The 18,745-nt window shown below is 43.3% G+C and overlaps 1 protein-coding gene across 1 annotated transcript in view; it reads left to right on the plus strand.

Annotated features, from left to right (window-relative positions):
* The first annotated feature begins 6,649 nt into the window (after window positions 1–6,649).
* Window positions 6,650–18,745, plus strand: part of Hectd1 (HECT domain E3 ubiquitin protein ligase 1) — a 91,675-nt gene continuing 79,579 nt past the window's right edge. The window contains exons 1-2 of the mRNA XM_027416288.2: window positions 6,650–6,775; window positions 8,323–8,484. Coding sequence (XP_027272089.1) covers window positions 8,345–8,484 — 140 coding nt within the window. The 5' untranslated portion in view covers window positions 6,650–6,775; window positions 8,323–8,344. The remainder of the gene's footprint in view (window positions 6,776–8,322; window positions 8,485–18,745) is intronic.

Raw genomic sequence — 18,745 nt, forward strand, 5'->3', positions numbered from 1 at the left:
CCCTCCTTCCCTCCCTCCCTCCCTCCATTCCTTCTCCCTTACTTTCTTAAATAGGGCTGAATTCCCATTAAGACTACTTTTTTTTTTTTTTTTCTTTTTGGTTTTTCGAGACAGGGTTTCTCTGTGTAGCTTTAGAGCCTATCCTGGCACTCACTCTGGAGACCAGGCTGGCCTCAAACTCACAGAGATCTGCCTGCCTCTGCCTACTGAGTGCTGGGATTAAAGGCATGCGCCACCAATGCCCAGCTAAGACTACTTTTTTTAAAATGTATTTAACTTTATTTTATGTTCATTAGCTTCAGAGCCTCTGGAACTAGCGTAACAGACAGTTGTGAGCTGCCATGTGGGTGCTGAGCATTGAACCTAGATCCTCTGGAAGAGCAGGCAGTGCTCCCAACCACTGAGCCATTTCTCCAGCCTCTGTGATGGCCACTTTCAAGGTAGAGGCAGGATCAAGAGTTAAAAGTCATCTTCAACTACAAATTAGTTCAAGGCCCCTATGGGTTACATAAAACCCCATGTCAAAAACATACCAACGACAAAACAACATATCTGTATCCCCAGTACTCTGGGGACTTGGGCAAGATGACTGCAGTATGTTTGAGGCCTGCCCCAGTTACATAATTGAAGGCCAGCCTGGGCTACGGGAGACCTTGCCTCAAAAGCAAACAAACAAATAAAATGATAAACTTCATGGTACTTGAATTGGATTTTAACAAAGTATTTACATGATACTTCTTTGTCATATAGATAACTGGAAGCAAAATACAAATGTAATGAAATTGAGTAACACTTGGAAATCATATAGCCTAGTATAGATAGCAGGCGGTTTCAGATTTTGGGGGATTTGTCTACTTGGTGAGAAAGTACCCACCTTTCCCTAGAATACCTCAACATACCCACATTTCCATAAAATCACATATCTGCGGTCTGCAGCTGTTACCAGTCATTTGCATTTACCTAGTAAATCAAACACGGTTTGGGGCTGAGTTTATATTAAATATTATATTCTGGTCTTCCAACCTAGGTCTTTGTGTGTTCGAAGGAGCATATGTATGTATATTATTATTATTTGTGTGAGTGAGAGTATTTGTGTGTGTGTGTGTGTGTGTGTGTGTGTGTGTGTGTGTGTGTGTAGGTCAGAGGACAATTTGCAAGAGTTGGTTCTCTCTGTCATGTGGATTTCAGGAATCAAACTTAGGTCATCAATCTTGGTGCTTCTACCTGCTGAGGCATCTCTATGGTCCCTGTACCTCAGTTTTTGAGACAGGGTCTCTTACTGTGATACTGGATGGTTAGGGAGTCTGGAGGTTTTCTTGTCCCTAAACCTAGCACTGGGGTTATAGATAATGTACATATGTCGTCAGGCTTTTTATATGGTGCTGGGGATCAAAACTCTGGCCATCCTGCTTGTTCGGCAAGTGCTTGACCTGCTAGTATCAAAGTAGGTTTTATACACAAGGATTCATTCAGATCACTAGTGGCAATATACAACCAGGGAAGTACGTGATAATTTGGGGTTTGAATGACCTACATGGATTCTTTCTTCTGAGCCGCTTCCCTAGATAAATGTTTGCCACTTTTCATCTGCTATCGAAGACCATCGATGTGAGTACAAGTATGCATGCTAGTGTAGATGTATCTACTTTTTCCAGCTAGCCAACAGAAGGAGTACAAACTACACTCAGAGTAAGATGAGCTGTGATGCTGAGTGATAAGTGAATATGAACAACATAAAAAGTCCAAAGAAGAGAGCCGACGTTGGTGGCGCACACCTTTAATCCCAGCACTCCGGAGGCAGAGGCAGGTGGATCTCTGTGAGTTCAAGACCAGCCTGGTCTACTAGAGCTAGTTCCAGGACAGCCTCCAAAGCCACAGAGAAACCCTATCTCGAAAAAACCAAAAAGTCCAAAGAAGAAAAACAGATAAAAGTTTCAAAAGTCCAGGAAAGGGGTTTATGGCTAGTTTAATTTCAGATTCCCTTCATATTGGTTAACAATAAGATTATGATATAGTTATAGTCTGATATATATGTTGTATGACCCTATATGCTTATTTTTTGAGACAGAGTCTTACATATTGCAGGCTGGCTTCAAACTCCCAATGTAGGTAAGCTTGACCTTGAACTTCCAATTCTGCTTCCTGCCTACTGGGATTATGGGCCTTTGCCAGATGCCCCGTTTTACCCAATGTTGGGAATCAAATTCAAGACTTGTCTATCCTAGCCAAACACTCTACCAACAGAACTACATCCCCAGCCCTCATCTCTAAATATTTTAGTATTTGTCTCTAAGCAATTAGAATTCTTTCAGAAACCATTATAAACATTATATTGTTATCAAAGACAAACACAATTAATAGTAATCAATTAGTATATCTAGAAGGAACATTTTCAAAATTTTGCATAAATTATGCAACTTCTCCCATACACATTTTTGCAATTGATAAAAATATTCTTCATAGCCGGGCGTTGGTGGCACACGCTTTTAATCCCAGCACTCGGGAGGCAGAGGCAGGCGGATCTCTGTGAGTTCAAGGCCAGCCTGGTGTCCAGAGGGAGTGCCAGGATAGGCTCCAAAGCTACACAGAGAAACCCTGTCTCAAAAAAAAAAATGTTCTTCATAAAAATTGAGTTACTGAAAGTCTATATGATCAACTTTTGCAAATTAGGTCCCACTTTTCCTTTGACTAAGCTCATTGCATGACTTTCACGAATCTAAGTATGCTGAAGCAGGACAGCAGGCTTTTCATTTACTGGCAATAAAAAATTTCCTCAAGACAAAAGGAACAGGATGTTAGCAAATTATGGAAGAGTTTATTAGCCTTGGAACAGGAACAATTGACTAGGAACACAGAGTACCCAGCATTTTCAACTACTGTTTGGTTTTTGTCTCTACTACCAAGGGATATGGTAGCTATAGTGAATCATATAATAAACTGTCAGAATTCTAGGATTTAAATGCATCTTTAAAAAATGTTTAGAAAAGCAACAGTGATTCCTAGAAGACAGATTATTACTAAGAATTAGTCATTGTAAGCTAAACTTATTGTCATTGAAAAACACTTTTTATTCTGAAATCAGTTTAGGGTTATAAAAATTGCAAAAAATGAACTGAGCTTGGTGGCACATGCCTTTAATCCCAGCACTCAGGAGGCAGAGGCAGGCAGATCTCTGTGAGTTCGAGGCCAGCCTGGTCTACAGAGGGAATTCCAGCACAGGGTCCAAAGCTACACAGAGAAATCCTGCCTTGAAATTCCCACCCTCCAAAAAAAAATTTCCATTAAAATTTTATTTATTTGGTTTTCTGAGACTGTTCTCTATATAACAGTCCTGGCTGTCCTGGAACTTGCTCTGTAGACCAGCCTGGCCTGGAACTTACAGGGATCTGCCTGCCTCTGATTCCTGAGTGCTGGGATTAAAAGTGTGTGCCACCACCACTCCACTCCATTAAAATTTTAGAGACAAATATATATGTTATGTATTGTACAGTTAATTTTGAATACAAGTTCCATTTTCTATAAAAGTATATTAAAATCCCTGTTTCCAAAAAGGAAATAAGTTCATGAAGTGATGATGGCTAAGTTAAAGTCACAGCTGCCTAGCAGGTATACCCAGAGAGTAGCACTCGGTGAATGCACAGGTGCTTGATGAAATGTGATATGTCAGAGCTTTAGAAGGGTATTGATTCACCTACTAAAGGCTGTCTTTGTTGCTTCTAGGTTTTGTTGCTAGTAATTTGTGGATGCTTGTACGAGCTACGCAGAAGATTTCCCATGCTGAGATATATTTTGTTCTTTCCCCACATTTTAACAATTCTGAATAAAGTACCTATAAATACCTGTGTGCACCCATTGTACATGCCTGTAATCCTCCTTCTTAGAGGACAAAGTCATCATCTGCGACATACTGAATTGGAGACCATTGTGGGCCAAGTGAGACCCAGTCTCTAAATAATGAGGGTGACTGCTGATTATTTGGTAAATGTATGCTTAAAAAATATTACTGATTTATTATTAGTTTTTGTTTTGTTTTTTGAGACAGGGTTTCTCTGTGGCTTTAGAGGCTGTCCTGGAACTAGCTCTTGTAGACCAGGCTGGTCTCGAACTCACAGAGATCCGCCTGCCTCTGCCTCCCGAGTGCTGTGTTTTTTGTTTTTTTTTTGAGACAGAGTCAGTCTCACTTTGTCACCGTGACTAGCCTGGAATTCACAACATAGACGAGGCTGGTTTTGAACTCTGCTTCCTGCATGCTGCGATTAAAGGTATGTGCCACCAGGCCCAGCTATTTATTATTTTAGTGTATGTGTGATGTGTAGGTGTGGGTGTGCACTCCTGGCACAAATGTGGAGGTTTAGAGCAAAGTTTTCATGGCAGCCTCTGTGTAGTGATTGCATACGCTGGGCTGCCGGACCTGCTCTGGCGATTCTGGTAGGCAGCTGTGGATGTTGTGGAGGGCTGTTGGTAAACTTTGCCTGCAGGGTACCTTATTGTTTTTTAAATATGATCTATTTTTATGTGCATTGGTTTCTTGCCTGTATGTATGTCGGTGTGATGGTGTTGGATCCCCCAGAACTGGTGTTAGATAATTGTGAGCTGCCATGTAGGTGCTGGGAATTAAAACCCAGTTGTCTTGGAAGAATAGCCAAGTGCTCTTAGAGATGGCTGCTGAGCCATCTCTCCAGCCCCTGAACAACACCTTATTACTTCTGCTTTGGAGAATGCTCAATTCCAAGTTGTGAATTCTGGTTCAACAAACTGCCCTCTCCCTCCAGGAATGATCTTATTCTTGGACTGGAAGAGTTTTTGATATTTTTTGACAACAGTCCTTTATTAGGTATGTTGCTTGTATTAGATATGTTGCTGGGGAACTTTGGAAATTTCTGATGTGTGGCCCATTCATAGTCTGTGAAGGTGGAATCCAGGTATCTGTATATGGATAAATACGCTGTAATACTTCTGAACAACTATTATTCAGCATTAGGAAGAAATGAGCTCCCAAGCCAGGTGTGATGATGCTCTCTTGTAGCACCCAGGAAGCTGAGGCAGGAGGATATTTATTGACTTTGAGGTCAGCTTGGGTTACATAAGCATGCTCTTATTTCAAAACAAACAAAACAAACAAAAAAAAAGCAAAAACAAAACCTAATAAAAAAAATCCAGGACAAAAAACCCAAACAAATAAGTAAACTACCAAGCTATGAAAAGACAGAGTGTCCCAACTAGTGATAGTGAACTAAAGAGCCCTTCTGAAAGGGCTGTATGGACACTATGATTCCAACTAGATGGTATTTTGGAAAGGGTAAAACCATAAACAGAGATCAGTGGGAACTCTCTGTACTTAGACCTGGCTGGTCAGGAACACAATACTTAGAAAAAGGTAGTCCTAACTTACACTCTGTGCTTTCTGTTCAATTTGATGTGGATCTAAAACTTCTAAAAAACAAAACAAACTTTTGCGGGTGAATCTCTTGCGCAGCTGTGGTTGAAAAAGAGTAGCCTAGGTCTTTGCATAGATAGTCTATTTTCATTGCTATTTTTTGTTCAAAGGATGAATTAAACGAGCGTTCAGTAAGGAGTGTTAGGCATATCTTAGTAATCTCGAAAACCAAGGGGCTCTAGATATAAGAGGTATGTTTGCTAATGGCATCATAATGGATCTCCATGTCTGCCCCTAGAGGCAGGTGCATTTTCTCCTCTTCTTCCTCCTCCTTTACCCCACCCCCCTTCACCACTGCCGCCACGAGAGTAGCCTAGACAAGTCATGACCTCATTATGTAGCTAAGGATGACCTTGAACTCCAGGTCCTCCAGCCTCCAGGTCCCTAGTGTCACAGTCATTGGCGGATGCCACTCCCAGCGGCCAGTCTTTATTTTTCCAATGTCCGTGAAATAAAAGTTCGAAGGGGGAAAGCTATGGAAGCACTAGTGACCACAAACCGCAAGAAAAAGAGTTGAGAGCCCTCGGGGCTGCTGCTTCCCGGGACTCCGAGGGGGGCCGCCAGGAGGCACGCGTCCCATCTGCACCGAGGCGATAACGCCGAGCTGGCTCTCCCAGGCTCGCCGTGGAGCGTCCTGGTAAGCCGCAGGGCTCTCGTCCTCAGGCGGACGCGGGGAGGGGGTGACCCGAGAGCCCACACGGTGGCCTCCGTTCCGCCGGACTCCGGAGTGGCCCGCGCCGGGCGAGGCGGGCGGAGCGTGCGCGAACCAGCTGCCGGCGGCGCGCGCCGATTGACAGCGCGGCGAGGCCGGCGCCCGGCGGCCTAAGGAGAGCCGTAGCCGACCGCCCCAGGGAGCCCGGCCGTCGCGCCGTCGTCGCCCCGCTCCGCCGGCCGGGCCTCCGCAGCGCCCCAGGTGGCCGCGGGCAGGGCGGCCGGGAGGCGTTCGCCGCCTCCGCCGGCGCGGCCTTCGCCAGCCTCCCCGCCCGGCACCCGGTCGAGCCTTCCCCTGCCCCCGCCCGGCTGGCGATGGACGCGGCCTCTCCCCGCCGCCGCCGGCAGCTGCGCGCGGGCCTCGCTTTGAACCGCAGTGCCTGAGGAGCCGCGTGCCGGGGGTCGGGACCGCGCTGGCTGCCGCCGCTCCGGAGGACCTCTCGCTTCCTTGTCACCGGGTCCCCGCGGAGGAAGGGGAGGGACGAGACGCGGCTTTTCCTGTGCCGCCTGCCTGGCTCGACCTGCGCGGCCTGCGGCTTCCTGGGAACTCGAAGGCCGCGGCCGGGCCTGGCTCTGCCCGCGGCCTGCTCGGAGCTGGACCGGAGCTGTTTGGGACGGCGAGGCAGGGTAAGAGGCTGCGGGGAGGGCAGGCGGGAGCGCTCGGCGCCGTCGGCGGGCTGGGCCTGCGCGAGGATCCGGGCGGCCGAGCTCAGCGGCGGGCGGGCGGGCGCGGAGCCGGACTCAGGCGCGGTGAGGTCGGCGGTCCGCCGACGCCGCCGCTGGGTCTCGGCCCCTTTGTTTCCCTCCCCGGGCCCTACGGGGCTTGGCTCGCCGGCGCCGGAGCTCCGGCTGCGCTCCCCTTGTCCTTGATGCGGCTCTGCCGCCCGCCCGCCGGGGACCGGGGACGTCCCGCTGGGCCTCCGAGTTCCGGGAGCCCCGCAGCCCGGCCGGCCGCTCGCCCGCTCCCTCTCGAGCACTCAGGCTGGCTGCTGCTCCAGAACTTCGCCCTCCTCCCGCAGGCTGGGAGCTCACTTAGCCGGCTTGGGTGTCAGCGGCTCGGCTCCGGCCTCAGGCAGGCCGAGGATGGTGGGGCAGCCCCGCCGCGCGCCGCCGACGGCTGCCCACCGCGACCCGCCTCTCGGTTCCCACAGCGGCAGGTGGATGGCGTGGGACCCCAGGCCGTCCTTCGGTCGGACCTTTTGTAATGACTCACCTACCTAGACTACTACTCGATTTTTTTTTTTTTTAATAAAAACTAACTGCCCCATCTTATGGGAAACTAGAGCGGCCTATTTTTTATTTTTATTTTTATTTTTTGCGCGCGGGGCGGGGCGGGGGGACTTGGTAAGCTGTTGGTTGCATTTACTTTAAGCATTAAAAAAAAGTTTTAAGAACACTTGCCAAGACTGCCAGAAGTTCAAACGAGTATTTACCACCACCCCCCTCCCCGGGAGATTTCATATCTGATTACTGTTTGTATTTAGACATATTTCGGAGTAAGTTTGATAATTAAGAATTTGTGAAGTTGTTGGGAAAGGAGAAATTCAATTTGAAGGAGAATTGATCAAAATGTGTAATTTCCTTAAAAGTACTGGATGTGACCCGTGTGGGAAGTCCAGGTTTTTGTTTTGTTTTTCGAGGGTGGGGGGTGGGGGTTGCAGGGAGAAGTTCTCTGGTAAAAGAACTTTTTTGTGGGTGTTCTTTGCTTTTTGGCACAGACATTGGTGATAACAGTAGTGGGATCCAATGCTTGTTTCACTGTTTGACGAAGACAGCTCTAGTTTCTAGTTAACTAGCAACCTAATCAGCCTATATATACTCTTCTGTTCAACTCTTTTGTGTTTAGTGTATCTGAACATTATGCCCTGGAAGTAGAGGGAAGTTAGAAAATGCTACATATAGTAGACTTTTTGAAATAATACAGGAGTTTTGAAGTTTGGAAAGTTTTTAAAATCATGTATATTTATTTATTTTTGTATGTGTGCAGGCATGTACATGCTATAGCTCACATATGGAAATCAGAACAACTGTCCATGTGTCCGTGTCCGTGTATGTATGCATACTAGTTTGGGGACCTTACAAAACTTGGTTCTAGAAGATGTAAAGGAAAAAAGTGTAAACATAGGCCGATCAGTTCTGAGTACTTGAAAAATCCTTTTCCTTTTGAAATTTAGGCAAAGAGGCATTTTAAAGACCATGGCCGATGTGGATCCTGATACGTTGCTGGAATGGCTGCAGATGGGACAGGGAGATGAAAGGGACATGCAGCTGATAGCCCTGGAACAGCTCTGCATGCTGCTTTTGATGTCTGACAATGTGGATCGGTGTTTTGAAACGTAAGTGCATTCCTTCATCATCTTCCTCTAGGGTCGCTCCAGTGACATCTGTTTCCAACCATTTGCTGAGTTTGGTTTGTGTGAAAACTTCACTAGAGAATTTTAAAAAGTCCTTTTAGACATTTCTGAAGTTGTCTGTTTACTTTGCTGAGAAATAAAAGGTGTCAGGAAATGGAACCCTACTAATGATATAATTGTGATTATGTAAATACATATTTGTTGAATGAATGTGAATTAGGAGTACTAATATTAACCCATAGCTTGGTTGAGTCAGTTATGAAACATCTCATAAATTGAGGAGAATATTCTCTTTAAAGCTGTTTCTATACCATATGACTGACTGATTAGGAGAATAAGATTAGAACTGCCTGTTTCTTTGGTTTTCATATGTCATTGTGCTTTTGTTAAAATAAATTTCTGGTTTGTAAATTTTATTTTGAGAAGATACATTGGTTGCTACATAGAGTGTATTTGTGTTTGTGTGTGTGCATGCCATGGTGAGCAGCAAGGAGAGGACAGTTTTTGGGAATTGATTTCTCATTTCAGTATGTAGGTTCCAGGATGGAACTTAAGTTATCAGGGTTTGTGGTAAGTACCTTTACCAGCTAAGCCATCTCAACACCCCAAATTTGGACAGTCTCTCTCTCTCTCTCTCTCTCTCTCTCTCCCTCCCCTCTCTTCCTCTCTCTCTCTCTCTCTCTCTCTCTCTCTCTCTCTCTCTCTCGTGTGTGTGTGTGTGTGTGTGTGTGTGTGTGTGTGTGTGTGTCTGTGTCTGTCTGTCTGTCTGTCTGTCTGTGTGTCTTTTTTTTTTTTTCCAGACAGGGCTTCTCTATTGCTTTGGAGGTTGTCCTGGAACTCACTCTGTAGACTAGGCTGGCCTTGAACTCACAGAGGTCCGCCTGCCTCTGCCTCTCCTTGGGACTAGAGGCATGCAACACCACTGCACGGCTTCTTGTATGATTTTAGTTCAGTAAAAGAGTAAACAGTCTTTTGAGTTCATTTATGTTTACAGTTCTGAATTCCAATAAGTCATTAAAAACCTTTTATATATGCTTTAATGGTAATGGTAATGGTAATGCTTTTTTTTTTTTTAAGATTTTATTTATTTATTATGTATACAGCTATCTGCCTGCATGCCAACAGAAGGCACTAGATCTCATTCAAGGTGGTTGTGAGCCACCATGTGGTTGTCGAGAATTGAACTCAGGACCTCTGGAAGAACAGTCACTGCTCTTAACCGCTGAGCCATGTCTCCAGCCCACTTTTTGTTTTTTTTTTGAAACAGGGTTTCTCTGTGGCTTTGGAGGTGATCCTGGAACTCGCTTTAGGGTGGCCTTAACTCATAGGTTGAGAGCTACTTTTTTGTTGTAAAGATTTATTCATATTTATGTATATGTTTGTCTGCATTAATGCAGTGTGCCTGAAGAGGCCATAAATGTCCTCCGCTGGACTGGAGTTACAGGTGGTTGGTTGTGAGCAATAACATGGTGCTGGGAACTGAACCTGGTTCCTCTGGTTCCTCTGCAGGAGCTTTAATTGCTCTTAACTGCCAAGCCATTGCTTTTTGCATTTTAAAAATCATGCCCCCCCCCTCCTCTAGGGGGAGGTGGTTGTAGCTTGTAGCTTGATGGTAGAGTTTACCTAGTTTGGGGTTAGGTCCCTAGCACTTCTTGGGGTATGAAGTCACACTTGCCAGTTAACTGTTGTTACTTTATATCTTTCTTTCTTCCTTTTTTTTTTTCTCTGTGGTTTTTTGAGACAGGGTTTCTCTGTGTAGCTTTGGTGCTTCTCCTGGCACTGGCCGTGTAGACCAGGCTGGTCTCGAACTCCCAGAGATCTGCCTATGCCTCCTGAGTGCTGGAATTAAAAGCATGTGCTACCCCTGCCTAGCAGGATGTGCGTATTTCAATATGCCATAGAAAATCTGTTTTCAGTTTGATTTCATAAAGTTAATCTAAGTTATGGGTAATAAATCAAAACATGCCCACACATTTGATACATTGTGTCTGATTAGTCTATTGAAAGTGTGCATTTGTATAGTTAGGAAATATAGTTTTCCATGCATAGTGCATGGAAAACTGTGCTTTTGAAGTGGGCTAGAGCTGAGCTCAGAAGTCTGCCTTCATTCCAGAGTAGTCATGTGATAGGCTCTGGAGCCTGACTGTAAGCGCTGTTGAGTTTTATGAAAATCAAGTGAGATTAGTGCATGTGAAATGCTAATGTGGTGCTCTTTTGCATAATAGTCAAACCATTTCCCCCCTTGGAATTGTTCTGGTTTGCTAAGGTTTTATTTGATTGTCCTTTTGGAGTTAACAAATGTGCTTTTTGTGATGAGGTACAGCTTCCTAATGCCTGAACTTGTTGAGGCAATGTTTCTGAAAGTAAGAGGAAGGTGAATTTTTGCTTCCATTTGAGTTTTCATTAGCCCCTCAAATGAGATAGGGGTCATTTAGAGAAAATGGTTTTCTTGGGTTTACTGGCTCATGTTGATCATGAACTTGAGGCTAGCTTGGGGTATAGAGTGAAACCCTGTCTCGAAAGACAAACAAAAAAGGAAGTGACTTGATTAAGGGATAATTCAGATTATAGGATGACTGAGGAATTTTGTCAAGAAGCAGTAGTATCCAGGCATGGAAAAGATTCAGGAGCACTTGGTCTAGTGGAGTAGTGCCTGGATTTGGGAATCTTTGGTGCATTGTGAGCAAGGCTTTGAATTTTATTACAGGAGCATGGGGAGGGAGTTGGCATGCTGTAACTGAGTGGTGTGGTGGTCTTTTTTTCTTCTTATGGTTCTGGGTATCAAGTTGTTTGTTTGTCTGTTTGGTTTTTTGAGACAGGGTTTCTCTGTGGCTTTGGAGGCTGTCCTGGAACTAGCTCTTGTAGACCAGGCTAGTCTCAAACTCACAGAGATCCACCTGCCTCTGCCTTCTATGTGCTGGGACTAAAGGCATGCGCCACCACCACCCAGCTAGTTGCTTGTTTTTTAAAAACTGTTACTTAGATCAGATATAGTAGAACATACCTGTAACTTAGCACTCTAGTGGCCAAGGTAAAACCTGGTGTCAAAACACAAGTCATAGGCTGGGTGGGGTTGCAACTCTACTTGCATGTGCCCGGCTTAGCTTTCAGTCTCCAGCACTGTAAAGTGGCTCAGCTGGTGAAGGCTGGAGCCTGACTTCGCCAGTTTGTGCTTTGACTTCCACATACACATGGTAGCATATTTATAGCTACAATCAAGTTAATAAATACAATTAAATTAAAACAAAAGAAAACAAGACCAAAACCCCTGCTGCAACACATCAAGTGCAGAAGCAAATCTACTAAGTTCTCTTTCATTAAGGCAGGCTTTAGAGAGGTTTATAAAAGTGCTGATTACTTCTTATTGACACTCATCTCCCAAATGCTTAATTTAACTTCTTTTTTTCTTTACAAGCTATAGTTAACATATAAGAATCTTATTATTAAAAAAAGATTATTTTCACTTTTATTTAATGAAGCAGAGTTGGGGGCACTTTCTAATTTTTAAAAAATTATTTAATTTTTTGTGCATTGGTGTTTTGCATGTATGTATCAGTGTCAAATCCCTGGAGCTGGAGTTACAGACAGGTGTGAGCTGCCACATGGGTGCTGGGAGTGTACCCTAGGTTCTCTGGAAGAACACTGTTTTTATCTGCTTAGCCATTTCTCCAGCCCCACTTTGTATAATTTTTTATTACATTTTATTTATTGTATGTGTCTGTATGGTTAAGTGTGTACCATGGCATGCTGGTGGAGGTCAGAGGAGTTTTACAGGGGTTCTCTCCTGCCATGTAGGTCGCATTCAGCCAGTGCCTTTTTTTTTTTTTTTTTTTTTTGGTATTTTCGAGACAGGGTTTCTCTGTGTAGCTTTGGAGCCTATCCTGGCACTTGGCTCTGGAGACCAGGCTGGCCTCGAACTCACAGAGATCCACATGCCTCTGCCTCCCGAGTGCTGGGATTAAAGGCGTGCACCACCAACACCCAGCTCAGCCAGCTGAGGCTTTTTTTTTTTTTTTTTTTTCTTAGCTAGGGTTTCTCTGTGTAGCCCTGCATGATCTGGATGGAACTCACTGTGTAGACCAGGCTGAACTCGAACTCAGAGATCCACCTTCCTCTGCCTCCTGAGTACTAAAATTAAAGGTGTGTTCTACCATACCTTGCCTAAAGACTTTAAATACAGATTTTAAACATGAGGGTTAGCATGAAGAAGGCATTTTCAGAAGATACACTTGAGAGCTTGGCTATAGTCTTCTTGAAGAGAGTTATAGTTTGTTTAAAGACCTTTATAGTGTGTGGGTACTTGAGACCATCAGGGGCCATCCGCCTAAAATTTTATTACATATTTATTATTATTATTATTATTATTATTATTATTATTATTATTATTATGTGTATATGGGGGGGCAGGACATACACTTGCCACTGCATAAATGTACCAGTCAGAGGACTGGTACATGTTGTGGAGTTGTTTTCTCCTAGTTTTGTATAGGTTCTGATGATAATCAAACTCGGGTCATCAGGCTTGTGAGGAAAGCACCTTTATCAAATGAGCCATCTTCTTTTTTTTTTTTTTTTTGGTTTTTCAAGACAGGGTTTCTCTGTGGCTTTGGAGGCTGTCCTGGAACTAGCTCTTGTAGACCAGGCTGTTCTCGAACTCACAGAGATCCACCTGCTTCTGCCTCCCAAGTGCTGGGATTAAAGGCATGCGCCAGCAATGCCCGGCTGCCATCTTCTTTTTTGAGACAAGGTCTCCCAGTGGAGCATGAGACTTGCCAGGGAGACTAGACTGTCTGACCTCAAGCTATCCACATGTTTCCACCTCTCCAGTCCTGGGAATAAAACTCATGACAGCATGCCTGGCTTTTTTTTTTTTTTTTTTTTTTATTAAAAAAATTATATTGTCTGTGTGTGTGTCTGTGTCTGTGTCGAAAATGTGCTACCTGTCACAACAGCTTTCTGGAGTTGGTTCTCTCCTACCATGTGGGACTTAGGAATCAAAGTTAGATCCTCAGGCCATTTTAAAAGTTATTTTCAACTTTGTGTGTCTGAATGTGGGTATGTGCAGATGCCAGACATGTTAGAGCCCCTAGAGCTGGAGTCATAGACAATTGTGAGCCATCTGACGTGAGGTCAGGGAACCAAACTCTGGTCCTCTACAAGAGGAGCAAGTGCTCTTAACCATTGAGTTATCTTTCCAGCCCTCAAAAGACATTTTAACAGATCTTAAGCATGGGTGCTCTGGGAAAGAATAAGACATACACAAGTGTGGGAAGCACATGCTGGAGAGTTGCCAGGGGCTATTTTAGAATAAACTGTAAGTACATTTTTAAACTCCCTAGATTCATTTTGAGCATAGTAAATAGTAGAGGACCTAAACAACAGATACGACAATTCTTCAGGACTCATAATTTTGACATCCTAACAGATTCATACAACCATCATCACTTTCATGATCAGTGGTAAAGCCTAGCATGTTCAAGGCCATGCATTCAGTTGTCCTCCAAAATAATCACGCCCCTAGTCTTCAGTCACATCTTATGACCACATTAACCTTTGTGATTTTTTTTTTTTGTTATATTTATTATTTTTTTTGCTCTCTGGTTTTTTGAGACAGGGTCTCATGTAGCCCTCACTGGTCTTAAACTGGCTATGCAGCCAAGAATGACCTGAAATTCTCAGCCCCTTCTGCTTCCTGATTTATGTAGCTCAGAGGATCAAACTCAGGGCTTTGTGCATGCTAGGCAATTACTCTACCAAGGGAGCCATATCCCTAGCCTGGAAGAAACTCTTTGCCATTTGTTTATTTAGCTTAGGGCCACTTAAAATTTTTTTCTATTTTTAAAATTTAAATTAGAAATAAGCTTATTTTACATGTCAATCTCAGTTTCCTCTCCTTTCCCTCCTCCCCTACCCTCCACTAACCCCCTATCCCATCCCCTTTCTGCTCCCCAGGGAGGGGTAAGGCCTTCCATGGGGGAATCTACAAAGTGTCATATCATTCACTTACAATTTCTAAAATTATTATTAATATGACTCTTCAACATCCACCACTAAGATATCTCATTTCATCTTGAACAAATCCAACTCCATCCTTTGGCTGGGGAATAATGGTATACTCCTGTAATCTCAGCAGTTAGGAAGCCAGGATGGGATAATTGCCTCAAATTTGAGGTCAGTGTGGGCTAAGACCCTGTCCCAAAACAAGCCTTCTTCCGTTATTGTTCTGTGACTGGTGCCAATCATCCACTTCTTCCTTTCACACTCTCAAACTCTGTCATTCAACAATCCAGACTATTGCCTTTCAAAATTCTCTCAAAATTATCGTTTTTCAGGCCAGGCAGTAGTGGCACATGCCTTTAATCCCAGCAGAGGCAGAGGCAGGTGGATCTCTGAGTTCCAGGCCAGCAAGGGCTACACAGAGAAACCCTGTCTCAGCAAAACAAACACCCCCCAAAAAGCCCTTCATTTTCTATTGCCTTTTTGGGGGATGTCTGTGGAGGGGAGAAGTAAGAAAGACAGGGTCTTAACTGCATAGCCCTGGCTGGCCTGGAACTTGCTATGTGGCCAAGGATGGTGAATTCTGATGTTACAGAGTGCTGGGATTGTAGATGTGCATCACTGTGCTTGGCTTATGTAGTGCTGGAGATTGCACTTAAGGCTTCGGGCATGCTAGGCAAGAAACCTACTGAGTTAGTCTCAGCTTCCTCAATCCTGTAAAATAACTTTGTATTTTGAGGCAGAGCTTATCAGTTAGACTGGTCATGAATTTAGTTTAGCCCAGGCAGGCCTTAATTGATCCTGCTTTAGCCTCCCAATAGGTGGGATTACAGGCTTGAACCTTCAGACCTGCAAGATTTATCTTATACTGAGTTGATGACTCATCTGTATTTAATTTTGTAAAATCTTCCATTGCTCGTGTGGAAAATACTTTCCAGTGGCTTGTACAGATATTTTAAATGTTGACATTTCATTTTAACAGTATAAAACCTTACATTTGTTACTATGACTTCTAATTATATCAAAAGTCTTTATTGGGATGTTGTCAGCTTTTTGTGGCCAATTATATTCTCTAAAATTGTCATTTTTGCTTGAAAGCTTGAATGTTTTTATAATTGGTAACTAGCCCCATTAATTGTTTTACTTGCACTAAAAGGTCTGCTTCATTAAATTTTTAAGAAAATGTTTACCAGATATCTCTATCACATTTCATCTCATCCATCCATCCTCTATAGTGTGTATGTGTGCACTCCCTAGCTACAGTGAGTCTTGTGGAGGTCAGGGTAAGACTTTTGGGTGTCCATTTCATGAATCCTTTGGAATTGAACTCAGGTTATCAGGCTTGGTGGCAAGTTCTTTACTTGCTGAATGACCTCGCCAGTGTTTACTAGATATCTAAGCCTGTTTAATCAGTTTGTTTGATGTTCTTTGAATAAAAATGTTACTGCAAGAAAATAGCCACTGGCTTAGTTCTCAGACACTTGAACAGGTCCTTTTCGCTGACAAGCTGTTATTCTTTGGTTATTTAGAAGCTCTTTGCTTTCTGCTCATTTTCTTTGTAGAATATTAAAAGCTTTATAACTGAAGGGTTTAGATTTAGATTAATAATTTTGTTGCTTCATCAATTGGCCTTTATTTTCATGTTAGTTCCTGGAAGTAAAGAATACAGTTATTAGTATTAACTGTAGTTATGAGTATTAACTATAGTAACTAGTATTAGCTAGTATTAACTAGTATTAAATGTAGCTACTGCCCTCATCACTAAAGCACCAGCAGTTTTTTTTTTTTTTTTTTTTTTTTTGTTAGTTTGTTTTGAATACAGTTGTCACTGTGTAGCCCTGGAACTTACTTTGTAAATCAAACTGAACTCACAGTGATGTACCTGTCTCTGCCTCCCAAGTGCTGGGGTTAAAGATGGGGCCACCAGCTCCAGCAGTTTTATTCTGCCTTGCTTTCACAGCATTAGTGCACTTGTCAACACAGGAACCAGTGAATCAAGGAGAGAAAGGGCAGTTTCGCTGAATATCCGTGAGGTCAAGTAGAATGAAGTCTGAAAGATGTCCTTTGTAATTTAGCATCATTCTCAAGTGGATGGCAGCGAGGGCAGCTCTGAATGGACTGAGGAGTGAGTGGGACATGAGGACGTGGAGACAGATCTTATGGGAAACTTCTTTGAGAAGGAAGGGAAAAGGGAGCAGGTCGGAGGACAAATAATCCATAGTGTGAACTGGCTTTTGTCTAGGGCAGTACTGTCTTTTCACTTCTGGGGTCAGACCTAGGGCCTTGTTGTCTTAGGTAAGAAAGAGCTGTACACTGAGCTCCAGCCCTAAGCTTTAAACTCTTCATGTGCACAGTAGGAATCACTTGGTCTTGTTAAAAAAAAAGTTCTGATTGAGTTGGTCCGTATTCATGTTTATATGTTTATATGTTTGAGTGTTTTGCCTGCATGTATGTCTGCACCATCTATGTATCTGGTGTTCTCAGAGACCAGAAGAGAGAGCATTGGATCCTTGCAACTGGATTTATGACAGTTATGAGCTGCCCTGTGGGTGCTGGAAATTAAACCTGGGTACTACAAAGGCATCAAGTGCTTTTAACCCCTGAACCATCTCTCCAGCCCTGGTCTCTGTTCCTTTTTTTTTTTTTTTTGTTTTTGTTTTTCGAGACAGGGTTTCTCTGTGTAGCTTTGGAGCCTATCCTGGCACTCGGCTCTGGAGACCAGGCTGGCCTCGAACTCACAGAGATCCACCTGCCTCTGGGAGGAGTGCTGGGATTAAAGATGTGCGCCACCAACGCCCGGCCCTGGTCTATATTTTGTTTAAAGATTCTTTCAATTTATTTATTATGTATACAGTGTTCTGTCTGCATGTGTACCTGCATGCCAGAAGAGGGTACCAGATATCATTACAGATGTTTGTGAGCCACCATGTGGTTGCTGGGAATTGAACACAGGACCACTGGAAGAGCAGCCAGTGCTCTTAACCTCTGAGCCATCTCTCCAGCTCCCCCTCCCCCCCATATTCTTAACATGCTTTCGATAAGCAAGAGTTTCTCGGAAAGTTCCATATACCTGTAATCCCAGCATTTGAGAGACTGAGGTAAGAGACTCACTTAAGAATTTGAGGCCAGCCAGGGTTATGCAGCAAGTCTGGCTCAAAAAAACAAAAACAAAAACAAAAACAAACCACTACCAACAAAAACCTTATTGAGTGGCAAACCTGATATAATATACTGGTTGGAAGTTTGTAGGAAAAGGTAAGCCATTAGGCTCAGTGGTAAGAAGCTGAACAAACTTTAGGACCTGTGTTTTCTGTTTTAGGTACATGTTAAAAACATCATCTATCTAGGATTGGTGTGGGGAAATTAATATATTCATACAGTAACACATAAGCTTTCTCTAAGCTAACTATAACCAAAGTTACAGACTTGAGAGCACTGTCACTGTTTTTCATATTTTGTTTTAATAGGTCAACTCAGACTACTTCTGTAATCTCAAACATGGGCATCACTGCTGCTCAATATATTTACTATGAGTTCTTTATGGGACCCTTACCTCCTGCTTCTTTCCTCTCACTTCACACACAAATAGTTAAATACAAAGATGACTGAACTGCAGAAATACTTTCCGTTAAATATGTTTTCCATATGTAGAATACTTCCTGAGTCTTGAAACTGATGTGAGAGTGTTGAGAGTTTTAGACTGTTCGTTGTGGCAGACTCAGTGTACACTTCTGTTCTCCTGCACCCACATGTCTGCCTTCCCCACATTGATTCCCGTTTCCTTCTACCCACTTCTCCCAGTAGGGAGTGGAATCACTGTGGTCAGTTATCTTCCTGTGAACAGGCAATATTCATTAATAAGACAGAGCACATAATGCACAAAAGTGAAACAGGCAGTAAGTGTGTATGTACTGCATTTTAATGTTCAAGATCATCCCTAATGATACAGCTTGTTGAGGCCAGCCTGAGATATATTGTGATCTGGTCTCAAAATATCCTCACTAAAGGATGTTATAGTTATTTAACCAAATTTGTTATTTTTGTTGAAATTTTAAAAGATTTTTGCATTTATATAATTTTAATGTTTTTATTCATATATAATAATGGGTTTGTTTCACTGAAATTTTATATATGTATATAGTGTATTTCAATCATAAGTTCATTTATTTATTTTGAGGCAGGGTCTTACTATATAGTTTTGGCAGCTTAGAGTTTGCTCTATAGACCAGGCTAGCCTCAAACGCAA

The sequence above is a fragment of the Cricetulus griseus genome, chromosome 5, assembly GCF_003668045.3.
Source record: "Cricetulus griseus strain 17A/GY chromosome 5, alternate assembly CriGri-PICRH-1.0, whole genome shotgun sequence".
Taxonomy (NCBI): domain Eukaryota; kingdom Metazoa; phylum Chordata; class Mammalia; order Rodentia; family Cricetidae; genus Cricetulus; species Cricetulus griseus.